This window comes from Marmota marmota, unplaced genomic scaffold (assembly GCF_001458135.2).
Source record: "Marmota marmota marmota unplaced genomic scaffold, marMar, whole genome shotgun sequence".
NCBI classification, from domain to species: Eukaryota; Metazoa; Chordata; class Mammalia; order Rodentia; family Sciuridae; genus Marmota; species Marmota marmota.
In genome coordinates this window covers 20,114,829-20,141,992 of record NW_026000026.1, presented here as the reverse complement: position 1 = coordinate 20,141,992, position 27,164 = coordinate 20,114,829, and the positions used below count along the sequence as shown (strand labels likewise).

Here is a 27,164-nt window from a genome sequence, read left to right as displayed (position 1 = left end):
ACCTTCTCTCCTGCCCCTCTCCTCCACCCCACCCCTGGCCCACACCCTCCCACACCTCCTCGTGCCCTCTAGAATGCCCATAGCACTGGCTGGGGCTGTCCTCTCCACCCAGGACGCCATTCCTCTCTCTGTTCATCCAACTCCTACTCCTACTTCAACACCAAGCTCCAGCACCCACTCTCTGGAGTGCTCCCGCGAGCCCTCCGGCACTTCCTGTGTCTCCTAACACTTACTCCTCAGGATTGTACCTTGATATGATGGAAAGGAGATAGAAAATGGGAGGACCCAAAAGAGAGATGAAGCCAGGCACAGTGCACGCCTGTAATCCCAGTGGCTTGGGAGGCTGAGGCAGGAGGATCATGAGTTCAAAGTCAGCCTCAGCAACTTAGTGAGGCCCTAAGCAACTCAGCAAGACACTGTCTCTAAATAAAATACAAAAAAAAAAAGGTGGAGGGAGGGCTGGGGATGTGGCTCAGTGGTTGAGTGCCCCTGAGTTCAACCCCTGGTACCCCCTAAAAAAAGAAAGAAATTACTGAAATACAAAACAACATGAACTAAGCTTAAAAACATGAAGGCAACCAGTCAGAAAGGAAGATATGCCGCATTTATGTGAAGCCCGAGAGCAGGTAAAATTAATATGTGGCCCTAGAGTGCAGAGCAGCGTTTTCTGATACAGGATGCAAGGAGGGAGATTGACTGGGGAGAGGCACAAGGGATTTCCTGGGGTGTTGGAAAGTGTTCTACACCTGGATTATGGTGCGGTCACCCAGGTGCGTGCCTGTGTCAAGATCCATGGTGCGGTACACCTAACATGTATGCATTTTATTGCATATAAATTATGCCTCAAAAGCCGATTAGAAACAACACAGGCAAGAGAAAATCCACTTGGAGTTCCTGGATACACCTGTTGTATTTGTGACCTGATTTGATCGGCTCTTGCATGATGTCAGTAGAGAACAGTGGATTGCAGCACAGCCAGAGGGCAGAGCACTGGCAGGCCGGTGGCGGGAGACCTGGTTGGAGAGATTAGTGGCACGCAGCCATGCTGTGATGGCCCTCACTGCCAGCTGGGTGTTTAGACTTCAGCTTCCCGATAACGGGAATGAATGGCTGGTGTTCAGCTAGAGAGGGGTGTGACAGGAGGGGAGGAGGAGGGGCCCTCCCAAGCACTGAGCCAGAAAGTTTGGAAGAGGAAGAATTGGGAGGCGTGGCAAACATAAAACTCAAACAATTTCACAAGCAACCTTTTCATCATCTCAAATTGCTGGGAACTAGACCTCCACCCCACTCCCCAGTTGGCTCAGATCTCATCCGGCTTCTGGCTTTATAAGTACCTCAGCCTCTGCCTTCACCTTTGGTAAGGGAGGCTCCTACGAAAAGCCTCTGACCAACCTCTGCAGAGGAAGGAGCTGAGGAGAACAAGGATGATGGCCAGACCGTACCATGTGGTAGTGGTCCTATTGCTGCTGGAAAGTTCCGTCAGGTTTGGAGAAGGAGCTTCTAATCCTGGAGTTGTGGCCAGGATCACCACAAAAGGCCTGGAATATGGTAAGGGAACTGAGTTGCTTTTTCTGAGGCCCATTGCTGCCCACCAGAATGGTGTGGTCACAAGGACAATGAGTCACAGGCTGGGGTTCTTCCACCACCTGGTTTGGACATCTTGGGATATGTCACTCTCAGGGCTTCAAATTCCTCATCTTGAATATCAGAGGGTAAAAACTAGGTCAGCAATTTTCCCACATTAAAATTTCTGGGAGCCAGGTGTGATGCACACCTGTAATCCCATCACTTGGGAGGCTGAAGCAGGTGGATCTCAAGTTAAAGGCCTGTCTGGGCAATTTAGTGAGACCTCATTCCCCCAAAAAAACTTAAAAGGGGGCTGGGGTTATAGCTCAGTGGTACAGTGCTTGCCTAGCATGGGTGAGGCACTGGGTATGATCCTCAGCACCACATAAAAAACAAATAAATAAAAAATAAAAGTCAAGTTCTTAAAAAGCGGGGGGGGGGGGGGGGCAAGGGGGGGCGGGTGCCTGGGGATGAGGCTCACTAAGAGAGCACTTCACTTGACTAGTATTGCTGGCCAAGTATGGTGGCCCACACCTGTAATTCCAGCAGCTTGGGAGGCTGTGGCAGAAGGATTATGAATTCTAAGCCAGCCTCGGCAACTTAGCGAGACACCATCTTTAAATAAAATATAAAAAGGGCTGGGGAATTGGTTCAGTGGTTAAGCGCCCCTGGGTTCAATCCATGGTACAAAAAAAAAAAAAAAACAGATTCTGGGGATCCACTCAATATTGACTGGGGCCAGACCTAAAAATCTGCTAACAAACTGTCCAGGCAATAGTGAAGGGGCAGGAGATTTGACCAAATGTAGCAGATGATTCCACAAGAGCCCCCTGTAATTCATTATTACTCAAGATCTGTTGAAGGAATAAAGAACAATGATTGCCATTTACCTGGTGCTCTGAGTCCCAACCCAATTTAATAAGCCTTTAGGTCACTATCATTGTTACCATTTTCCTGACGAGGAGGCTGAGGCTCAAGGGACTCACGTGGGATTGCATCAGTAGTAAGTGGCACATTGTCAGAACCCGCTGACAATCTGTAATCCTGGTACAGCAGAGATGCTTAAGAAAGACACACGCACACACACGCATTCAGTAGAAAATGAGCACCGTCTTTACTTTTTTCTCTCCTTCTTTTATACAGCACTGTTAATTAAAATAAGGGAAAAGAAAAAACATCCTTTCGGCAGCTTAATCCTTACAAGCATGGATAAACACTCTCAGGAAAACTTTGTTTATGGTCACAGTGCTCCATATTTCTTATCAATTAACTTGTGGTTAGTTATTCCCAGGCAAATATATATATATATATATATATATAAATTATATATATATAAAGAATGTTCTGCCAAGTGTAAAATTTATATATATATATACATTATATATATATATTTTATATATATATATAAATTTTACACTTGGCAGAACATTCTCTTATCTTCTTAAGACAGCAACAAGGACACAGTTCAAAGAGTTCATACTTTCTCACAGAACTCCTTGTTTTGCTAAGCACAGCAAAACTTAACACTTTGTGTGCGTGAGCACACAGCACATCTTGTGTTCTAACCCAGCGTGTGTGATTCTAAAGCCCGGCCACCAAATCTGCCTCCCACTGAATGAACTCACTCGGCTCACAGATCCTTCTTTTCCCTCTCCCCACCCAGCAAACCAGTATGCAGTGGCCACCCTGAGAAAGGAGCTGCCGGCCATCAGGTTGCCTGACTTCTCAGGAAACTTCAAGATTGGTTGGTTTGGACGGGTGAGCTACAATTTTCACAGGTGAGGTCTCCTTTCCCCAAATCAGGGGCCGCAGAGGAGGAAGGATGGAAACCTAGGATCCTGGGGAAGGGAGTCGGCAAAGCCAGAGGGATGATGGCCAGCTCTTGTGGGATTCCAGAAGGGGATGTGTGCTCCTTGAATCATCAGAACGAAAGAGAGACCCTTAGAAATCATTCCCAAGCCCTCGGTCAGTCCTCCAGAAAGACTCAGTCCCTGAAGAGGTGTCTGATAGGAGCTGACCCCACTGTGGACGTGGAACCACCGCCAAAGGCAATTCCTGGCAGAGAGAGAAGAAGAAACACCCTGGCTTCTCCCTCTTCCCTCCACTACACTTCCCTCAAGTACTTCCCATTGGCCAATTCTAACTAGAAGCCAGTTGCAAAGGAGCCTGGGAAATGTAGTTTGCACAGGTCAGTCCCAGTCCACGTGGTTCAGAGCAGGGGAAGGCCAGGGAATGGATCTAAGAGCCAATAATCAAATGGAGAGCGTGGTGCGTGCCCACATAAAGAGGACAGCGCTTCTCGCCTGTAGTTGGTCAATGCCATGGGGAGCGTGGCATTTTCCTTTGGATTTTTTCAAGACAAGCCAGAAATCTAGTTGTTTGCCCACATTTTTACAGCTGATTCATAATTTATATAAAAAAAAAAGTACATAGGAAAAAATATAGATATATCCCACAGGTTGCCAGGGAATGATCTCTGATCCGAACCGTGAGTCCGTGTTTTTGTTCTGTGGTGCTGGGGATGGAACCCAGGGCTTCGCGTATGCGTAACTCACCCACAGCCCCGAGCCCTTGTTTCTATTTGAAGTAATGAGGGGCAAAGAGCAGAGGGGACAGCTGCTTCCTAGAGACCTCAGGGTGGAGACAGGACACGTAAAGCCAGGCCACCTCACAGGGTGCTCACCAGAGTCAGGTCAGCAGGGTGGACAGGAGCAGCTGTGAGGATGTGTGTCAAAGGAGAGAGGAGGGCCTTGGCCTTGGAGAGTTGGAGAAGCTTCCTGGAGGAGGCTGAGCGGATCTTGAAAGAGGCACATGAGACGGTCAGATGGTCCTTTGTGGGTTAGGTCAATATATTCAAAAGAGAGTGAGAGGAACGGGAGGGGACTCACTCAGGGATAAACAGGCCCCTGTTTTTTGTTTTTTATTTTTATTATTATTTTTTAATATTTTTAGTTGTAGATGGACACAATACCTTTATTTTATTTATTTATTTTTAAGTGGGGCTGAGGATCGAACCCAGGGCCTCATAAATGCACGACAAGCATACCAGCACTGAGCTACAACCTCAGCCCCATGCCCCTGGTTTTTTTGTTTTTTTTTAATGGATTTGACATCTGCTTTCCTCCCCAGCCTGAAGATCCATCGCTTCGAGGTCCGAAACTCAGATCTGAGTCTACTTCCAGGGCTGGGAATCAGGGCTTCCCTGTCCAACAACGATCTGTCTTTGGGTGGGAACTGGAAGGTGAAAAAAGGATTCATGTGAGTAGCACTCCGGTAGGAATGTGGCTCAGCTCTGGGCAAGGGCACACCCTCCCTCCCTCCCTGGTTATTCAAAGTCGGGTCTATAAAGGACCCAGATCCAACAATCCTTAAGCATTAGTTTCCTTATCTGGGAAATGGTCTCAGAGATGCCGTTGTTTAAATAAAACAACGGAGGTAAGGCATTTAGCAGTGTGCCTAGCACATAGCAAATCTTCAGTGACACTGTTTTTAAAGAGAAGTGGAGGCCCAGGCAGGAGGCACAGCTGGTTAGTGGGAACCTGGGAGACAAATCTGGGGCTGCTCTTCTTGATGGTGACCCAGTTTATACAGCAGTTTACTTCTCATTTCCCCCAACCAGCAACCTGAAAGGCTCGTTTGATCTGAAGGTGGATGGCATTTCCATCTCAGTCTCTCTGAACTTGGGCAAGGACGAGACTGGACGACCCACTGCCTCCGTACACCACTGCAGCAACTCCATTGGCCGTGTGAGCGTCCGCATTTCTGGAAGCTTAAAGTAAGTGACCTCAGTACACTGGCTAGAGATAGTGCTGCCACAGTAACATGCTCAACCTTCATTCAGCCCCTCTAACAGGCAGAAGAGCAAGATTTCAAGGGTCTTCAGGAGCAGGAGTCCGTGGGCCAAATTCAGCCTGCCACCTGTTTCTGTAAATAAGATGTTATGGAAACATAGCCACGACCACTCATTTACATTTTGGTAGTGGCTGCCTTAGCTCTACAATAGTAAAGCTGGGTAGGAGCAACAGAGCCCACAGGACAGGCAAATGCCCCAACCATTTACCATCTGTCTCTTTAAGAAAACACATGCTGATTCCCAGGCAAGATGGTCTTCAGTGGGAACCCAGCACACCAACGAGATTTGCCCATGGGGGATACTCAGGGACACTGAATGAGTGGCAGTCTCCAGCACCACTGCTTTCCCAGTATTTGAGTTGTCACAGCATCACTCAGGTCCTGGCAGGAAAAAGAGGGCAACTCCACAGGCTTACCTGATAAGGGGACTGTCAATCAAAGAGTCGACTGAATGGTGGAAACCTACAAGGAGTGCTGCACCTGAGAGTGGTGACAGCAGGGGGCCAGTATCACCCTGGGTTGAAGGTCAGAGGGGGAGAAGGGCATTGTAGATCTAGAAGAAACTGGCGCCTTAGAGAAGGATACCCATGGAGGAACACGGCCACCACCAGGACACGGTGGGGCAGCAGAGCAACAGAAGCCCAGCAAGAGGGCTTGGGAGGTAAATCGGAAGGACAGAGCTGGACCTGGCAGGCAGCAGGGGCACACAGGGTAAAGAGCCAAGCCCCTCTCTGCTAGAAGTTAATGTTCTGGGTGGCCACGTTGACAAGATCAAAATGCCCACCGAAGCGTGGAGACTTGCCATCCTGTGCTTGCAGGCGATTTGTGTTTTGGGAAGCAGAGACGGTTAGTTGTTCATTTACTCACTGATTAATGTTTTCTGCACAAACGCTTGGAGGCTTCAGCCGGAATCTGCCAAAGGAGATTGGTTGAGGCTGTAGCCCTCGAAGCACTGTTTTAACCAGGCGGTGTGTTGCTATGACCAAACACCTGACAAGAACACTTAGGGGAGGAAGTATATTTGGGGCTGTCAGTTTTAGTGGTCTTCAGGCCGTGGTTGGCCACCTTCCTTGCTCTGGGCCTGAGGTGACAGGACATCATGGGGAAGGGACAGCAAAGGAAAGCTCAGCTCATGGCAACCAGAAAACAGGAAATGCAAGGCCAGAGACCAATTATAAACCCCAAGGCCCGGCCCCAGTGACCTATTTCCACTTCCTATTTCCATTTCCAGCCACGCTCTGCCTGCCTAGAGTTATCTCCCAGTACTGTAAATAGTCCTTTCAAATTATTAATCCATCAGATGAATCAATCCACTGATCAGGTTATAACTCTCACAATCTGATCGTTTCCCTCCTGCATTGACACAGAGCTTTTTGGGTGAACATCTCATATCCAAACCCTCACAGGTGGACATAGTCCCCATTTCTCAGGAGCAAATTCATGAAATTCTATGCAGTTCACACACACACATAGTGTGGCCAGAAAAATCTTTCAGCTGTTTGGTTGTTGGCGGCTGCTACATGATTGGGGTTCTAGGGATATAGACAGAGGAAACATGGTCTTGACCAAAACAGGAGAGTTTGTAGCTTTACCAACTCATTCATTTAACAAATACTTATTGATTCCCTTATTATTTACCAGATCCTGATCTAACTGCAAGATCAGGATATATATAAGAGGAAGCAATAGACAGAGTCTCTACCCCAGTGTGGTATTAAACATTTTAGTATGTAATGAACTACACTTGATATAATTATGATGACATGCTCATAAGGAGAGACCAGGTGCTCTGAATGCAGAAGGACTGGCCTAGCTTATGCATAGAGACAATTTCCTGGAAGACAGGATATCAGAAATGAGCCTGGAATTTAAGCAAAATGGGAAGGGGAGGAGAGAGCTTTACTGGCATAAAGAGAAGCACGTGCAAAGATCCTGAGGCATGAAAATGCTGTGCTTTTCAGGAAGTAAAAAGAAGTCAGTGTACCTCAAAAGGATGGGGTGGGGGTTACCAGGAGAATTTAAAGGATTAGGCAGGAACAGGATTATGGATTTTCTCTTACGGGGCAGTGGCAAGCCATTGAAAGATTTTAAGAAGGCAGGGGGGTGATAAAATCAGATTTTTGCTGTAAAAGACAGCATCTTTAGGAGAGATCAGAGTGAGGCAGCACAAAGAGAAGGATACAGGTTGCAGGCAGAGACAGTTGTCAAGGTGAGAGATGATGGGCCGCAGACAAGTGCTGACACTGGAAGTGGGAGAGGAGGTTGAACTTGGGCAGGAAGGCAGGGAAGGAGTCCAGGGTGACTTCACGGAGTCTGTGACCCATGGAAAAAACTCTTACTGCTTCAATATGTTGGCGCAGGTTGTAGGCCTACCCATGGGTGTAGAAGGTTTTACTGGAAGCAATACCCCAACCATAGCCATCAGGGACCCCAACCAGGGTGTCTACAGCAACAGCCAGACAGCTCAGGCCCATCCAGGGACCAAGGTTCAGGCAGGCTGTGGGTCCCAGGTTTGCTCCAGGGATAGAGCTCTGGAAAGTTTAGGATGCTTTCTGTAGAACCCAGGAAGCACATGTATCTGGTTTTACTATTGTAATACACACCTCCCGCATCCGCTCTGCACCTCACCAGTCATCAGCCAGCAGGAACCGAATGGCAAAGGAAACTTCACGAGAGAGAAAAGATTGCCAGAGTAAGTCAAGTAACTTAGTCCCCGTGTTTCCAACAACCTTTCACCCTCGACTGCAGTCTTTGGAAGAACACAGTGTGGGAACCCTGTCCCGGTCCTCACTTCTGCCAGGGGGGTGTCTGTGGTAGGAGGGAGCTCTGCAGGTGACTTTATCTGCAGTGGCTTCAACTCGTCGGATCTCCATGAAATTAACAAGTAACTAAACTAAACTGTTGAACTGCTGGAGGAAAAAAAAATTGTTTGGCAGGCTTGGGGAGGTATAAAGAATAGGCTTTACCCCCACCTTACGCTTTAAATTTTTTCAAATGTTTTTAATAGATGATTTATCAAAATTCAAGATGTGCAAAAGGGTACAGGGTGGGGAAATCTCTCTCCACTTTAGTTCCCTGCCCATCAATTCTCCTTGCTAGCAGCAACCAAGGCTGAGCGTCCCAGGTGTGAGTCCTGAAATTCTCTGACTGCCCAGGTGGGTATTTAGTCTTTTAGTTTTTACACAGAGAGGAGCGTGCTGTATACAATCTCACATCCCTAGCTTTTCTTCACTTTGCGTGTATTTGGAAATCCTTCCTCATCAGAAAGCAAGTTTCCTTTTCAAACTAATCCATTACAAGAAGATTCTACAATGTCTTAGCAGTCATCTGTTGATAAACTGGGGCTGGAGGTGTCACTTAGCGGTAGAGCACTTGCCCAGTATGCCCGAGGCCCTGAGTTTTGTCCCCAGCACCAAAATCAAAATAAAAGAGGCAGGAATGAACTTGAGTGGTTCCCATGGAAGCCAGGGGATAGAGTCGTAGCTCTGACTGGATCCAGGTGTTTGACCAGCATCACTGGGAATTTCTGGCTCCTGGTTCTGCTTTTTTCTCTATTGGTTTCATTCTGAGGCAGGGTCCCCCACCCTAGAGTGGAAATGATGGTCACCGGGAACTCAGGCTTCCTTGGACCTCAGTGAAAGCATCCTTTACCATAAAAGCCCTGGGAAAAGCTCTCATTGGTCCACATTGGGTCACATGCTCATCCCTAGACTAATCAGCATGAGCTCCGATTGGCTGAACAGGGTTTGCTACTCATTCTTAGACCTGGGGGCTAGGGAAGAAGTGGGCTTTAAGATGTACATAGTTATACTAAAGGTTGTCCAGGGTTTTCCCCCTTTGGATTAAATTCATCTGCCTGGGTCTCATTGTTGAGATAAAATGGGGAAAGTTCAGATCCCTATGTAGCCTTCCTTTTGGGAGTCTCAGTTCACCTTAAAATGTATCCTGACCTTCTTTCTCTTCTCTTCAGATGGATCCTGAATCTCTTCCATAAAAGAATTGAAAGCAATATCAAAAGAATCTTAGAAAAACAGGTAAAAAGATACACATATTGGTCATTAGTACATGAATCACTAAGCATCTACTTATTTGATATTTGGAAAGAGCCTTTTCCCTTAAGTATGTTGCCATTTGAATTTGCTTAGAAACACCTTCCTCATTCATGGTGCAAAGGCAAATGTCAAGGCTTTCTCAAGTTTGTGTGATCACGCACGCTAAACTGGCATTTGGAATTGACCAAGGTTATTTGATTATCTAACTGTTGGTAATACTAGTGAGAAAGACTGGCAATAAATGATTTTGAATCCCTCCCTCACACCATATAGAAATTCAATTCCAGGTGTTCTGTGGATTTAAATACCACAATATATCTTAAAAAACTTTTTTAGGAGAAAAGCTAAAGTATCTATCTCACCTTAAGAACTTGATTTCCCAAGTAAGACCCCATATTGAGAATAGCAGTGAGAATGGCCTTGGTCTTGGAGGCAGAGAGATACCTCTTCATTTTACACTCCATGCACTGTGGGACAAGTCAGGGAGCCCACTGGAGACAATGACCCCTACCTTGAAGAAAGTTAGTGAGGATTTCATGAGATAAACTCACAGAATATCTGGTATACAAGTGGGGCTCAGCGCACTCACATCTCAGAGCCCTGTCTCAACTAGACTCACCTCCTGGTCTCTTCCCTGTTGAGTACTTGAGCTCTGTTGTCAGATGCTCAGAGTTTAAATCCCAGCTCAGTCATCATCTGGCTGTAAGGTCTTAAATAACTGACTTAACCTCTTCGAATCTTAGGATTCTTATCTGTAAAATAGGAATAATCACAAGATATAACATGTACCCTGCTGGGCTATTCTGAGGACCAGGCAATGTGATATACTTAACTAGTGAGCACCCAGGGACTGAGTAAGAGCTGAGTGAATGGGGGTAAGGCTATTTTTACAGATAGTTGAGCTCCCCAACAGTCCTGTGTGGGTTGCAGTCACTGACCTACAATTGAAAAATCTGGATGCCACTTGTCCAGAGGGAATGAGGCTAGTGCTAGGGAGGCTGAGCCCAGGGAATGGACAGGTTCAGATGTCATCCCTGACTTAAGTTCCCATAGAGCTGTGAGTTCCAGGTTCCAGGAGGCTCTGCAGAAAGAGGATCTCTGGCCAGGGGACCTGGGGGACAATGGAGAAGATCTAAGGAGGTCACACTCCAAGCCATGGGAGGGCTGGCTCCCTGAGTAACACTGCCTGGCTCAAAGGTCCAGGAGAGGCTGGTTGGGTCTACCTGGAAACTTCTGGCTGGCTTAGATTAGAATTTTGCACTAAAACAATGCTTCTCAAAATGCAGAAATCTCCAGAGTTGATTATATGAATTATGAAGCTCGGTATTAAATTATGCAGAATGACAGAATAAGTAACTCCAGCTGCAGTATTCTTTCTCTTTCTTATGTCAAAGACAGGACGTTTCAGTGGGGTTTAATGCATCGTGAACAATTTTTTTTTTCCCCTAAATACAAAGAGGGCATTATCTAATTAGGCAGCACCATCTGGCCAGACTTCCAGAGCATATTTTTCTAAATCCTTCATATTCATTTTCCCAGTTATTCCCTCTTTATGCCAAAGGATACCAGTTTTCTACTGACAAGAGATAGTTTCTATATTTTTATTAAATGTATGTGATTTTAATAAGACCACTTGGTAGAAATAACAGACGGTTCAAAAGTGAGAAAGGCAAAAATCATGAAGATGGTGTAGGAATCGCTGAAATTGGGAAATTACGAGACTGGGAGCTTCTGAGACCGCCCCAGCCTGGAACCCCGTGGCTGAGGGATCCCTCAGGAAGCTGGCAGCCAATGAGGACCCTGGAATCCACTGGAACCCGCCTCTGCTTTGCTTTGGCGCCGTCTAGTGACTGCAGTCAGTACTGCCTGCGGAGCCTCCGCGGTGCTGGGACATGGCTCCCCCTTATTCCAGAGGGGCATTAATGGTGAGGTTTCAGGAAGCAAGTAGGAAGAGGAGTCAAAGGAGCCAGGGAATGGGGTGTGGAGTCTCCGAGTCCAGAGTTGTGCCCTGTACCAAGGAGCTCCACTGCTTTGTCCCCCTGTTCTAGTAACTCCGTGTAAGTACTGCACTTCTTGGTGCCTTAGCCGCCAGCACCACATTGACCTGAGGACAGTATCAATAGCACACCCCAGAGCAAGGGCAGCCTGACCACCAGCCACTTTTAATGTGGGTTCCAGGAAAGTCCAGGAACGTAAACTGGGCCCTCCTGCGTGAAAGGCCAGTCCAACTGGAACAGGGCCAAGTGCTGTGTGCACGGGGGAGTGGTCTCTCCTTCCTTTCCATCATATCCCTGCCCTGTGCACACACACAGGGGCCCACAGGACAGGAATGCCACCATGGTTCCTAGAGAGGAGTGGGGAAGCCAGGGGCATCGCCAGGGAGAGGTGGAGGAAGGACTCACCCCACTTTCTCACCCACTTCCGACAGATCTGCGAAGTGGTCAAGAAGTCATCAGACTCGCACCTGAAGCCCTACCTCCAGACTCTGCCAGGTTTGGAGCCCTCCCACCCGGCTTCTCTGGGTGCCTTCAGATGCCATGTCACTGGGCATCCCTGAAACCGTCACCCCTGGGGCAGCCCTGGGAGAATTGCCATTGAGTATCTCCATCCTGCAGAGTTGGTTTGGGGTTACCACCTCTCCTGGGACCTGTTCTCAGGAGACAGGGAGAAAAGGGATCGAGGAGGTATTCAAAAGCCTGCTGGAAGCCGGGTGCATTGGTGCATGCCTATAATCCCAGGGGCTTGAGAGGCTGAGGCAGGAGGATCACAAATTCAAACCCAGCCTCAGCAATTTAATGAGGCACTAAGCAACTCAGTGAGACCCGGTCTGTAAATAAAATACAAACTGGGCTGGGGATGTGGCTCCGTGGTCGAGTGCCCCTGAGTTCAATACCCAGTATCTGGCGTGTGCCGGCTGCTTTAACGAAACAGAGTGCTGTGAAATCCCTGGGTTGGGCTGAGGCCCTCCCACCCTCACCTCTGCTGCCACAGGAACACAGGGGCGGTCACCAACTCTCCTGCAGACTGACTCAGACTCCTGTGATTCTCAGAATACTGAGCCCAGCCTTGGTAGCAGGCCCTGTGTGGTCTGACCTGTCCATTACATCCCAGTCCCCAGGGTCATCTTGCTCCTGTCCCCACTCGCTCAGCCACATGGGCCCATGAGTCCCTCTAGCTACCACCTCCGTTCTGCTGCACCGTCTGCACCCACATTGCCCCCTCTGCCAGGAATGCCCTCTCCATGTCCCCCCTGCATCCACTCAACACCTCCTCCTCCAGATCCCAGCCCCAGCAACCCCTCCTTCAGAAACCCGGCTTGACTCCTGTCCAAGCTAAGTTGCCAACGCTCGCTCTGCCCCAGTTGCATGGCTACATCACCCTACGGACTTCTGCTGCCTGATACAGCTGCAATGTTACATTTATCTGCTAAGTGTCTGACTGCCTATTTCCCCTCTGGACTCGTGAGGACAGGGACTTTGCCCATCTTATTCACAGCTGTTTCTTTGGCACCTGCATCACGCCTGGTGTAGAGCAGGTGCTCAATAAAATATTGAATGGGCCCAGTGCAGTGGTACCTGTCTGTAATCCCAGAGACTGGGGAGGCTGAGGAGGATGATTGCAAGTTCTAGGCCAGTCTCAGTAACTTAGTGAGACCCTGTCTCAAAAAGGGAGGGGGTGGCTCAGGATACAGCTTGGAGAACCCCCTGGGTTCAATTGAATGAGCCGAGTGGACAAATAAGACAATCTCTCTTTCTCTTTCTCTCTCCCTCCTTCCCTTCCTTTTTCCCTTCACACTCCCCCCCACTCCTTCTCCCTCTCCCTTCCTTGGCTAAAGGTACCATGAATTGGCCCCAACCCTATTTCCATGTTAATGAGTTCCTTGGAGGTGTGCAGTATAAACTTGCACAACTGTAATTAGCTGGGAACAGCATGTTCACAGGCTGCTTCTTTCCTTTCCCACAGTCACCTTGATGATTGACCAGGTTGCTGGTATTGACTACAGACTGTTTGGAGCTCCCCAGGTGACCTCTAAAAGTGTGGACATACCCATCAAGGTAAGGGGCTATAGAGAGGGCACCTTGGAACTGAAGACTGGTAGAGCATCAGCTTCACCTCTCAGAGTCAGCTCTTCCTTTTCCTTTCAAGTTCATCTACCTGTTAGTCACTGACCCTGACCAGTGTCCAGGGTGGGCACAGGTGGCACTAGTCACAACAGACCAAGACCTAATGCAGGGGTTCTGTGAACCAATGAGGTAAATCTGTCTGAAATACAAAGGCCTGGGCTTGAAGTCCTGGCTCTACCATTTATGTGCTGGGGTGCTTGGGAGAGTTATTTAACCTCTCTGAGCCTCTATTAAATTGAAATAATCATAGCCTTAACCCCTCAGAGTTTACAGGAATTAAGTGAGATGATGTGCATAAGATTCCCAGCAGGTACCTGGCACTTGTATGCATAAGGGGACACTCACTACTGCCTGCATCACCCCTTGCAGACTGCACGATGGCTCCCTAGGATGTCCACATCCTAACCCTCAGAATCTCTAAATGTCACCACATATGGCAAAAGCACTTTGCAGATGTGATTAAGGGTCTGGAGATGGGAAAATTATCCTGGTTTATCCTGCTGGGCTCAGTGTGCTCACAGGTCCTTACAAGAGGGAGGCAAGAGGTGAAGAACAGAAGAGGGGCGGGAGGTTAGGTGTGGGGAGGAGGCCTAAAGCCAAGGAGAGCTGGTGGCCTCCAAGGCTTCAGAGTCTCCCTGGAAGCCTTCAGAAGCATCACAGGCCCCAAACCTGTGGGGAATTAATTTGGAGCCACTAAGATTGTGGTCATTTCCTACAGCCACAGAGGAACCGGACACACCCCTCTGCATTCCCAGTGTTCCCTCTTCACTCCCCGTGGGTGGAGCCAGGCCCTGGAGCTGCCTTAGCTCACACTTACCTGCCTCTTGCTGTGGGTCAGTTCTAAGAGTTTGTACAAATAATAACTGACCGAGATTTCACACCATTAGCGCTGTCCCCTTTTTTAGGTGAGGAAGTTGGTAACTGGCCCAAGGTCCAGAGCTAGCAAGACGCAGGAGTCCAGTCCTGACAGGGGGCTCCAAACTCCATGCTCTTCACCATGGCTGTGCCTCCTATGTCGTGGTCCCCTGAGGACACAGGAGGCTTGGTCCACCCCAAAGGGATGCCACGCTGATGAGTGGTTCCTATTGGATATGGAAAATGAAAACCCCCAAATAGTGAGGACTGGGAGAAGGGAATGGAAAAGAGAGGCAGACACGGATAGCTCTTATCTCTCTCAAGATCAGCCTTTTTTCAGATGCTGGACTGACTCTCTAGGAAACACTAATCTCTCCCAAGACAGCTCCTCTCCAGGTGCTGGCCACTGACTCCCAGCCCCAAAACCCAAATTCCTGAGTGCTCAGACTGACATGCGCACTAAATCACCCACAGCCTATGTGAGCCCCCAGTCCCCTCCTTTGTTCAGTGGCTCATTTTCCACCAGGAGAGTGGGTCCATTCCCCCAGGGGTAGTCCTGTTCCTGATTAAAAGGCTGAAATGATCCATGAAGTTTGCCCCCGGCCGGGTCTCTTTGGGCTATCAGTTTCAGGCAGCTGTCAGGACCTAGGTAGTGTGGGTCTAGAGGGAATCTTTGAGCACATTGACCCCTCCCTCTGGAGAGGAACCCTACCCCAGCTGTCCCCAGGGCACAGGAGGCCTCCACCTGGCAGGCTTTGGATGCTTCTGCCTGAGACCTTCATCCTAACAGGTAGGAACTGGGGTGACTGGTAAGTTCTCTGTCTCCAGGGTGAATTCTTCAGCCAAAGCCAACGCACCCCAGTCCCTTTCGATGCCCCAGCCATGATGCTGCCCCAACCATATGACCGCATGGTCTACTTCGCAGTCTCCGAGTACGTCTTCAACACAGCCAGCAGGGTCTACCACCAGGCCGGGCTCCTGAATGTCACCATCTCAAATGAGCACGTGAGTAGGGGAGAGAAGGAGGCCGGGCACCAGCAGAGGGCTTCAAATGGGACTAGAGACCCTTTGGGTGCTGTGGAACATGCATCAATGGGCTGGGTACAGTTTACCCAACAGAAAAAAATGGGTACAAAAATAAAAGTTCCCCATTTGTAAAATCAATTCCTGTCATCCCCCGTCTCCTTGTGGCACAAGGACACGGGATCTGGATTTGACCACCTGGATTTGAATCCTGGTTCTGCTATTTCCTAGCTTTGGACTCAACCTCGCTGGGCTCGGTTTCCTCCTTTTACAAATGGGGATGAGGATGGCATCTCCCCCCCCCCCCCGAGATTCTCACATGGGAGATAAAAGCAATCGACCAGTGCCCACATGCAGAGGCCCTTCTCGGCACAAATGCAGGGCCTTGGGCAGGCTGATCACTGGGGGCTAAGCTGATGATTATCAATATTTATTTGATTTTTCTATAGAGGCCTAGTTGAAAAGTGGCAGAGGCAGAGCAGAGCATTCAAGCTCCAGCCCCAAACTCACCCGCCAGACAAGGCAAGCTGGCTTTGGAAGGCATCATGGTGACCATCTGAAGTCACTTAAACACATCCACTGGGTGCTGTGTCACCTATACACTTCATCAAGGTGCCCCTTCCCACCCTGACAGCCGTCTCTTGGAAAGGACTTCTGGAAAATGCGATTCCCTCCATCCTGGGATATTTCCCCTGCTGGCTTAGGACCCTTAGAGATCTGCCCCTTGGAGACCTGCCCATCTGGCCTTCCCCACTGCATCTCAGGGTTCCTGAGGTCTCTGCTGTGCTATGAATATCTGCTCCCTCTCTTTAGCTGGCCGGGTTGTTCCCCAATATGCAAGTACAATTGGAGGCATCACCTGAATCAGAGCCGCACCTGTGGTTCACTCCTGGAAATGTGACCATTGCACCTGTGATGGACGTCCAAGCCTTCGGCATCCTGCCCAACTCCTCTGACCGCAGGCCACTCTTCCAGCTCAGGGTGGTAAGTTTGGCCCTGATCAGGCAGCAAAGGGTCTTGCTTGCCATGGGTGGAAGTCACTCCTTTAGCTGAGAGGTGACCACAGAGCTGATACCTGCAGAAGGCTATTCATGTCTCCCAGCTGCGTCAGTGGCCCCCCCTTCCTAATAACCAGGCTTCCTAAATCACCATGGCTCACCAACTGCCCTGCTGTCAAAGTGACAAGAAACCTCGAGGCTTCGCTCCAGCCAAGATGAACATTTTCACTTTCTCAGTGTTTCTCTCTCTCTACATATATACACATGTTTGAGGCACTAGGGACCGAACACAGGGGCAATCTACTAATGAACCAACCACATCCCAGACCTTTTTTATTTTTTATTTTGAGGCAGAATCTTGTTAAGTTGCTCAGGCCGGTCTCCAACTTGAATCTGCCTGCCTCAGCCTTCCAAGTCTCTAGGATGACAGGTGAGCACCACTGCACCCAGATGTTCGCTGTAATCTTTTTACATTTAAAACATCCCCCCATCTTGTTCAGTAGAACTGGAAGTAGAGTATTTATTTTTATAAATAAAAATCATAAAATTACTTTTTTTTTTGGTACTGAGGATTGAACCCAGGAGCACTTAACCACTGGGCCACATCCCCAGACCCTTTTATTTTTATCTTGAGACAGGGTCTTGCTAAGTTGCATGAGGATCTTGCTAAATTGCTAAGGCTCACCTCAAACTTGCAATCTTACTGCCTCAGCCTCTCAACTGTGCAATTATAGGCGGGTGCCACTGCTCCCAGCATATCAAATTGCCTTCTTAAAGAAGGTTTAAAGGCAGCATAGTATTTGGCAACGCTGTCTAAACTGATTTGCAATCTTAACAAAAACCCCAGGTCAGTTTTTGTCAGCTGACAAGCAGGAGCCCAAGATTCACATTGAGATTCAAGTTACCCAGAACTGCCAATGCAGTTTTGAAAAAGAAAAATAAAGTTGGGGACTCACACTTTGCTATTTCAAAACTGACTATAAGGCTGTGATAATCAAAGATAAACATGGAAATCAATAGAACAAATTATGAGTATAGAAATAAACCTCATATTTATGGTCAGTTGATTTTCAACAAGGAGACCAAGACAATTCAAAAGGAATAACAGTTTTTTTTCCCCAATAAATAATGCTGGATATCCACCAGCAAAAGAATAAAATCATACCCCTTTATTATACTATACACAAAAATTAGTTCTAAATGGGTATATACCTAAATATAAGATCTAAAACATAAACTTAAAAAGAAACGTAACTGTCGGGCCTGGAGTTGTGGCTCATGGTAGAGCGCTTGCTTAGCACATGTAAGTCTCTGGGTTTGATCCTCAGCACCACATAAAAATAAATAAATAAAATAAAGTTATTGTGTCCACCTACAACTAAAATGTATGTATGTATATGTAAACATATACATACATATATACATTATACACACAAATACACACATATAGCATAAATCTACATGAGTTAGGCAAAATCTTCAAAGATTTAACACTAAAAGCATAAACAACAAAATTAAAAATAGATAAATTGAATTTCATCAAAATTAAGAACTTTTGTGCTTCAAGGGATGCATGAGAAAGTGAAACCCATGGAATGGAAGTATTTGCAAAATATATACTTGATAAGGAATTTGTATCCAGAATATAAGAGTTCTTATAACTCAATAACAAAAAAGAGAACTTCAAAAGGGGAACTTCCAATTCTAAGAAGATAGAATAGATGTCCGTTTCCCCATACCTCCTGCTAAGTTCAACTAAAAACCCTAGACACTGGATATAAAATAAATGTAAGAAGACTCTGTAGAACGGGGAGAGAAGGCAGATGAGCTAGGGATCTCAGGGTCTGGAGGACAACCTGTAATGAATTCCCTCCTTCAAATATCCCAACCTGGAGCTGAAGAAGTCAACAGCCCAGAAATGCCAACAAGCACAGATAAAAAACTCTTCTCTCTCTAGCCAAACACTAGAGAAAAAAAATAAATGATGCCTACCCCCAAGCCTGAAAAGGCCAACTGGGAAGCCAGATTTCTAGTTTTCTTTATCTTTCTTTCTTTCTTTTTTTTTTAGTTTTATTTTTTTAAATTTCCTCATTTTTTTAGAATTCTAGAATTCTTAAGTACAAGAAGGCTGTGATGTGCCTAGCAAAGAAAATGTGTGTGTTATATATACTTCATACAGGCATGAGTTATAGTGCCATTGGCTATGAGTTCAATGTTAAGGAATCAATAATACGTGTTAAGTAAGGTATCTCTAAACACTCATAGAACAAAGTTATAGATTGATCAGTTAACAAAATGTTACAAGAGACACAAAGGAACTTAATCTTGTATTTCCCCAAAGGGCATTGATTCAGTATTCACTAATCCCATGTTCACAGCAAATGCATAGAACTTAACTGCCCAAATTAACATAGCTGGAGATTTGACCATAGCTGGAGATTTTAACATCTACTCTCAGCAACTGATAAAGGAACTAGATGGAAAACCAGCTCAGATACAGAGCTCAACACCACCATCCACCGACAGATTTTTTTTCTAACAGGCTTTAAAAACGCTCATTCAGGGCACAGTGGTGCACAGGCCTATAATCCTAGCAGCTCAGGAGGCTGAGGCAGGAGGATCACAAGTTCAAAGCCAGCCTCAGCAATTTAGTGAGACCTGTCTCAAAATAAAAAATGAAAAGGTTTGGGGTGGTTCAGTGGTTGAACAACCCTGGATTTAATTCCCCAGTAGTGAAAACAAAAAAAGAAGAACACTCATACCATGACCCATAACACTGAAATACATCCTTTTCAAATGTCTACATCCTAAGACAGACCATATCCTGGCCCATAAAACAAGCCTTGCTGGGCACAGTGGCACAGGCTTATAATCCCAGAGGCTCGGGAGGTTGAGGTAGGAGGATCTCAAGTTCAAAGTCAACCTCAGCAAATCAAGGCACTAAGCAACTCAGTGAGACCCTGTCTCTAAATAAAATACAAAGTAGGGCTGGGGATGTGGCTCAGTGATCGAGTGCCCCCGAGTTCAATCCCCAGTACAAACAACAACAGCAAAAAAGTGCAAAAGTAAAAAATTAAAGAATTCAAAACAGTCATAATCAGTCATATGTAGCTAGAGTAAGCTAATTACCATAATAAAAATAAATTCTAGTGGTCTAATCCAGTAAAAAAATTTATCTCACATAAAATCAATCAGTTGTTTCTAGTTGGCAGATGGCCTTCCACATGGCCATTTAGGGACCCAGGTTCCTTCTGCCTTGTGATTCCTCTCTCATTTTTTTTTTTTTTAATATTTATTTATTTATTTTTCGGTGGACACAACATCTTTGTTTGTATGTGGTGCTGAGGATCGAACCCGGGCCGCACGCATGCCAGGCGAGCACGCTACCACTTGAGCCACATCCCCAGCCCTTCCTCTCTCCTTTAAAGCTTCATAATCCCCTCCACACAGTTCAGCAGATGCAGAAAGTAGGTGGAAGATCATAGAGGTCTTTTAATTGACCAGGTCTTGAAGTAACTCACATCTTTTATGCCCACCATCCATTGGCTAAAACTTAGTCACATGGTCACACCTAACTGTCTGGGAAGCTGGGAAATGTAGTCCAACTGTGTGCCCAGAAGAAAAGGAAATGGGTCTTGGTGTACCCAGTCTCTGCCACACATGTTGCTCATGCATTTTTAATATTTCTTGGCTACCATTCAAGCCTATGTGGACCTTGTCCACACATGAGCAGAAGCCAGCCTTCTGTCCTTGGGCTGAGACACAATCTGGTTCCCTTTTCCTGTCACAAGTCTTTGGGACATCAGTTAGGTTTCAAATGAAGCTGTTCAGTGGTGCCACCCAAGCACTCAACCAGGTGTTAGAGGTAGGAGTCCCCCCCCCCCGTGAGAAGTGGCCTAGGTGGACAGCTGACCATCACAGTTGGCACGGGGCTTTGAGGGGCTGACCGATTCTATCACCTGGCTCAATGCCATCCCTTGGCAAGCCAATCCTCAGTCTCTAAGATGGGTGTCAGTAAGTGGCGTCTAAATTTCTCCAGGGCTCAGGGACTCTGTGAAAGTCCCTTAGGAGTCTGCTCTGAAGAACTCAGTCAAACAGACTAAAGTGTCCCTGTTCAAATTTGGGCTTATTCCCCTTCCCAATGCTTTCACTAAAATGGAGACATGTGCCAGGAACCGAGGCACCCACCTGTAATCCTAGCAACTCAGGAGGCTGAAGCAAGAGGATCATAAGTTCAAGGTCAGCCTGGGCAAGTAAAAGGGAGAATGAAGCCTCAGCTCTCCCTTTTTTGTGCCAGCTGTGGGGCCACCGCACAGCCACCCACAATCCTGGGTGGCTGCTTTTGCCCATTCGTTCCACATGGCCACATGGCCTGGGGTTTCTTAGATCAGGAACAAACAAGGTGCCTAAGTGGTCTTTTGCTTTTGTAGAAAACCAACTTCTCCATCTCCGTCAGCATGAACTCCGATAGGATCGTTGGCTCAGTGTCCCCAGAAAGGTAAGACAGCAGGAGTGGGGAGAGGAAGGAGGGTGGACAGCGACATGCTGACAGTGGCCGTAACAGCGAGCATGGTTCACTCAGGACTGAAGGTGACCCATGGGGGCAGCTCTCCACCAGATCTGAGTGCCCTCTAGAAAAGGCACAGTGACAATGCCTCGGGCAGAAAGCTGGAAGGGGGAAGAATCGCCAGGTGTCTCCAGATGCCTGTCGCTCCAGGCTCCTCCTGCCCGCCCCGCAGGCTTCAGAGGAGCTGGAATTTCTGCAAAGGAATAGTGTAGGTCAAGATGGAGGGTAGAACTTGAAGCTGTGTTCACAAGGACTTTACCTCTGAGGAAAAGTGTCCACTGTCACAAAGCGGAAATTTTGGATGGAAAATTGACGTTCCCCAAGCCACTGCCCACTGCTCCCCTGCCCAGATTCCCAATCCATAAGCATAAGGTTTAGATGGTGGATCAGTGCAGAAAGAGTTCAGGCTTTGGGCAGCAGAGATTATACTGCCTCTTGGGGGTTGGCACCTGTCCTCTATACCTCATGTCCTCTGTGCCAAGCCCCACATCTTTGTATTTTTGTTTTTGTGGGTTTTTTTTTTTTTGTACTGGGGATTGAACCCAGAGGTGTTTTAACACTGAGCCAAGTCCCCAGCCCTTTTTATTTTTTTTAAATTTCATGACAGGGTTTCATTAAGTTGCTTAGGGCTTCACTAAGCTGCTGAGGCTGGCTTTGAACTGTGATCCTCCTGCTGCAGCCTCCAAAGTTGCTGGTGTGCAAGCCCCGCGTCTTGTCTGCTCTGGGTGATGCTCCTTGCTAGATGTGCTTGGGCTAATAAAATGCCCTGGCCCCATTAAAATGAACATCTTAGGATGCTTTAAAAAGAGAAGCTAATAGCCGGGCGCAATGGCACATGCCTATAATCCCAGTGGCTTGGGAAGCTGAGGCAGGGGAATCACAAGTTCAAAAGCCAGCCTCAGCAAAAGTGAAGTGCTAAGCAACTCAGTGAGACCCTGTCTCTAAATAAAATACAAAATAGGGCTGGGGATGTGGCTCAATGGTTGAGTGGTTGAGTTCAATCCCTAGTAACCCCTTCCCCCAAGAGAGAGAGAGAGAGAGAGAGAGAGAGAGAGAGAAGTTAATGGTGAGCCTTTGGGGCAGTGGGAAAGCTGGTAGGGACAGATGGACTTCTGGAGTTTCCTAGAGTTTGCATGTAGGCACAGACCTCCTGGTTGGGGGTCTCAGGACAGCCAAAGATTTTAGCCCGCGTGAATGAAGATTCGAAACGTGAGAAATCTCTAGGGAGTTTTTAATTAAAGAGACAAGACTCTAATTACCTTTAAACCAGCTCCAGGATGGCTCCTCCTAGCTCCAGCCTCCAGCCACCTATTATGGTAGCGAGGTTGACTGAAGAGGCTAGGGAGAGAGAGAGAGAGCAAACACGCCAGGGAGTGGACTTTTATTGGGGAACAAAAAATTCTGGGGAAAATCCCATCCAATGAAGATTAAGGGGGCAGCATCCCAAGGTCAGGGGCGACAATTGGGTCTTCGGGGTAGTGGCCAGACATGCCTCCGCACGGACAAGCCCTTGGACCTGAGAAGGGTGGGGAAAGCTCTGGACACAAGATGTGCCTAAGCACCTCTCACCCAGCCAAGGAGGTAACTCAAATCACGTGCGAGGATGGCCTCCCACAAAGGACTGGAATGAGGATTTCTCCAAGGAATTCTCAAAGACCATTCATTCTACCCCGTGAGTAGAAAGCAGGGAGATCCACCCAGGGCCATTGGAATTCCTGAACAAGGGAACCAGAGCAAGAGGAGAGCCCAGNTGGCCTGGAACTTGCCTTCCTCCTGCCTCAGCCTACCGGGCCGCTAGGATGACAGGAATGTACCAGCACGCTCACTTCCACTTAATATTTATTCCATCATAATTTCCTTATTAAAATTCTTTGCAAACATCCTTTTTAACAATGGCACTTCCTCTCAGATCACAATGCATACCTTAACCCACAAGGGACACACTGCAGAGGAACTACGGGCTACCCAGTCTCCAGGCAACAGGCCTTTGCCTCCAAACACACTGCAGATTTCACTGGGGTGACAAGAAAATGGGAGTCACGGCCCAGTGACCCACACTTGTCTCTTTCTCTACACAGTGAGCTGAAACTCGAATTGAAACACTCCAACATCGGTTCTGTCGACGTGAGTTACTTTTCATCAGTGTCTCTCAATCATCTTTGCCAAGACAGGTTCTGTTAGGCTCCAGGAGACGCAATCAAGTCCCAGACAGAGATGCCAGGAGGAATGAGATCCCATATCTGAAAGTTTACCTTATACAAAGGGCTCCATCTGAGGGCTGAAGAGCAACAGGCTCTTACAGCGAGTTTTGGAGTAAGATACAGGCTGTGCCACCTGCTAGCTAGGTGATCATGGACAAGTTGCTTAATCTTTCTGAGTCTCAGTTTCTTTTACTGAAAAATGAGAATAATGGCATCTACCATAAATGGGGCCTGTGATAGGAAATGAGGCAGTGTGTTATGTAAAACACTTTGACCCAGTGCCTCAAACACAGTAAGCTCTTGACTATGTTCACAATTGGAATATGAATGGCTCAGCATCACAATGCCTTATTCAAACCCCTGGAGGACGGGTGGGTTTAGGGATTGAGAGTATCTGAGACATAATACAGTGCATGCATCCTTTGACTTCCCCAGCAAGACCAGGGGAAACTCTATAATCAAACAGTGATATTTTTGCAACAAAACCTAACAATGTTCACATAAAGTGGCATAAAGAAACACGAAATAGCACTCACATCATGGTGCGGCATTCACTGGGCCTGCATGCTCTTTCAGAAAGTAAATGCAGAGACTAGGGTTTGCATTGTGAGCAAGGGGCTGTTTGGAAGAGTGGTAGTCAGTCAGCATCTGTGCTTAAATGGGGTGACGTCCATTTTTCCAGGGGTGGGACCGGATGTTCCTCCCTTGACTCCTCTTTCTTCGTGTCTATTTGTTCTGGCCCCGTCTGTGCTCCAGGTGGAGGAGATGGAAACCATCTTCAACGTCTTTGCACGCGAGGTCATCTACCCCTCTCTCAATGGTAAGAAGAGCTGCCACTACCTGCACCAGAGTACAAGGGCTGGGTTCTCCCCTCCCCACAGGATTCCTGGTTCATTCGTTCAGCAAGTTGAGCCTCTCTTCTGTGCCACCTGGGATGCTGGCAATCCACGACCCATGCCTCATAGTTCCCACCTTGTTAAGAAGGCAGATGTGTAACAGGTGCCTATAGAAGGGAGCTCAGGGAACCACAGGAGCTGGGAGAGAGCATGGACTTAGACATCAGGCGGAGCTCCCTAGACATGAGGGATAAGCTGTCTCAAAGCTCAGGAGTTAAGCCAGGTACAGTGATGCACGCTTGTAATCCCAGCAACTCAGGAGGTCAAGTCAGGAGGATTGCAAGTTCAAGGCCAACCTCAGCCACTTAGACCCTATCTCAAAATAAAAAAATTAGGGCTGGGGATGTATCTCAGTGGTAAAGCACTTCTGGGTGCAATTCCCAATTAAAAAAAAAAAAAAAAAAAAAGACATAGGAGTGAGGCCAAAGGAGTAACATTATAGTTGACCCCTAGCAGGACACCTGGAGTTAGCATCCCTGGGTCCCAAGCCAGGGGACCTTGCTGGAGGTAGTGCTTGTCCAGCGGCTGCCTAAGAATTAGCAGACCTCCCACCCTTCCCTCTCCAGTTGGCCTCACCATCTACATCTATGACCAAGAGATAAGAGCAAAACAATGATCTGAGAGAAGGAGAGGCAGAGTGTGGCCCTCAGGGATGTGGCCCTCAGGGATGAGTCCCTAGACATGAACACTGCACACCCAGGCCTAGCCACTTCAGGTGGGGGTGAAGTTGGGCTCTCAAATGGGTTGATAGAGGCCCAAGAAGCTGTCCATATCCATCCCCTCCTGAAGAGGCTGCATTTTCCAGGCCTCTACGTCCCCACCCTAAACCAGCTTTGGACCCAGTAGCCAGCAGCTGACTCATGCTGTCTATCGCCTCTCGCTGTTTATCTTCCAGCCCAGCTCAAAAAGGGATTTCCACTCCCTGTTCCAAGGAACATCTTCCTCAACAGTGTGGAGCTCCAGATTCATGAGGTGAGAAGTGGGACCTGGGGGGGGCTCTAAGCCCTGCTGGGAGGTTGCTTCAGGGGCTGGTGGAGATGGAAGCAAGCCCTGACCCCCACATACAACCTGGACCTAATTTTTAAGAAAAAATAACAATCTGTTTCAAATGTTGGAGTATAAATAGCATCTGTAATCTGGACTCTTGACTTCATGTACCAAAACTCATTTCTCAACAATCCGACAGTCACTGAGCATCTGTGACTGCAGGGCACTTTAGCCGTGCACAGCAGGAACATGGGAAAAGGGTCAGATGAGATGCCACTTCTGGGTTGATGAGGGGCCATCTGAACAGGCCTAGAATCTCATTGGTGGTGTGTGGGTTTCCTTAGTCACTGACCAGCCTTCCCATCCATAGAAGCAGGGGATGGTGTGGAGAAAAATAGAGCATGCCTTCTAGGTGGAAGGAACTTAGCAGGGGCAGAGGCAGAAACAACCAGAGCACACTTTCATAGGCCCAGAGGTACTGTGTGCCAGTCTTTGCTGTTCACAGTGGGGTTTTTTGGTGGTGGTGACAGAGGGAGTTCTTGAGATTTAACTCAGAGGCACTTTACCACTGCGCTATATTCCGGGGCTTTTTTTTTTTTTTTAATTTGAGACAGGGTCTCACTAAATTGCTGAGGCTAGCCTTGAACTTGCGATCCTCCTGTCTCAGCCTTCTGAGCTGCTGGGATTACAGGCATGCACCACTACACCCAGCCACAATATATTCTTTCTTTTTTTTTTTTTTAATGTTTTTATAGTTGTAGATGGGCAACATGCCTTTATTTATTTTTATGCGGTGCTAAGGATTGAACCCAGTGCCTCACACATGCTAGGCAAGCGCTTTGCCACTGAGCCACAACCCCAGCCCCTCACAATATATTCCAAGGAAATCCTGGACAGCATTTTCCTGGAATTGAGTATCACAGGCAACAGCCAATTGTGACTTATTTTTCTGGGGGCACAAATTTTAGAGAAGGAAGGTGACATTTGTGGGTATCTGACAGAAATCAGTAACTTGGGAGATGCAGATAAATTCCTGGGGACAGGCAGCTAATAGGGACAATTTGTTGCGAAGGTCCCTAAGGCTTCTGGTTGATGTAAGAACTGGCCTACTCCACTCAACCTTCTCTTCCAGAAGTGCATGTGTGGCTCAGCAAGTGACCTTTCTTGACTGTCCTTTTTGCCTTCTCTCTAGAACTTCTTGCTCTTAGGGGCCAACATCAATTAGACTGTGGCTAGAGGGGTCACCATATCACAGCCGGACCTGCCCTTGACCCAGTGGAGGCTCAAAGGCTGCAGCTACTCTCTCCCATGAGCTCCTGCTGCCCTACCGACACTTGTCACCAGAGAACCTATGACATCTGAAGACACATCTGACCTGGAGACACCTTCCCAACTTTCCTCCTCCTTTTTCTCCTTCCCCCGCCCCAGGTGTTTTCTTTGGATCCCCTGCTTTACCCTGGGGAGCTCAACCTGACTCCATACTAGTCTACACTAGAATCCACTTCCATTAAGGAAAAAAGCACCAGCAGTGGCCAGGCACCAAGCAGCCCAAATTAAACCCAGAGCAACTAAGTTGTATGAGTCATTGGATGTTGTGGTTAAGAGATCAAGAGTTAGATGGACATGTGCTCAAAGCCTCATTTTGCTCCTTACGGGGTGATACTCTGAGGTGGGATCCAGCCTCTAGATAGGGCACACATTTGTTCAACAAACCTCGATTTCAATTTTCTGATCATTTATCCACACTGGCCTCTTGTCTCTGCACTTGATGCTGGGGAGGGGTGAAGGTCGAAGAGTGAACACAGAAACACATGGTTTCTGCCTTCATTAAGCTTACAGCCCCAAACAAAAGCCCAGCAAACTTTCCTGCAAAGAGCAACAGATAGTCAATATTTTAGGCCTATATCATCTCTGTTCCAACTTACCTCTGCCATTGCAGAAAACACCCATAGACAAGAAGTGGGTGTCACTATAAATGTCACAAGAACAAGCAATGGTCCAGGCGTCGTGGTACACTGCCTGTAATCCCAGCAGCTGGGGAGG

General features: G+C 47.6%; 2 protein-coding genes across 2 annotated transcripts in view; one reads left to right on the top strand and one right to left on the bottom strand.

The window, feature by feature from the left end:
* LOC107138133 overlaps nt 1-27,164 on the bottom strand; it is a 49,954-nt gene that overhangs the window by 11,574 nt on the left and 11,216 nt on the right. The window lies entirely within an intron of this gene.
* Nucleotides 1,327-26,664, top strand: LOC107138143 (lipopolysaccharide-binding protein-like). The gene is made up of 14 exons (XM_015480722.2): nt 1,327-1,548; nt 3,230-3,344; nt 4,696-4,824; nt 5,186-5,341; nt 9,389-9,452; nt 11,899-11,962; nt 13,434-13,525; nt 15,278-15,454; nt 16,286-16,456; nt 20,901-20,968; nt 23,116-23,161; nt 23,995-24,058; nt 25,030-25,106; nt 26,314-26,664. Exons 1-14 carry the CDS (start codon nt 1,425-1,427, stop codon nt 26,344-26,346), a joined length of 1,380 nt encoding a protein of 459 aa, XP_015336208.1. The 5' UTR covers nt 1,327-1,424; the 3' UTR covers nt 26,347-26,664.

What these genes read in the sequence shown, in the direction of transcription:
- LOC107138143 (XM_015480722.2), top strand. Translation starts at nt 1,425, where the DNA reads ATGATGGCCAGACCGTACCATGTGGTAGTGGTCCTATTGCTGCTGGAA. An exon ending in AAAGAATCTTAGAAAAACAG is followed by an intron (nt 9,453 to 11,898) that starts GTAAAAAGATAC and finishes CACTTCCGACAG; the next exon opens with ATCTGCGAAGTGGTCAAGAA. An exon ending in TCACCATCTCAAATGAGCAC is followed by an intron (nt 15,455 to 16,285) that starts GTGAGTAGGGGA and finishes CCCTCTCTTTAG; the next exon opens with CTGGCCGGGTTGTTCCCCAA.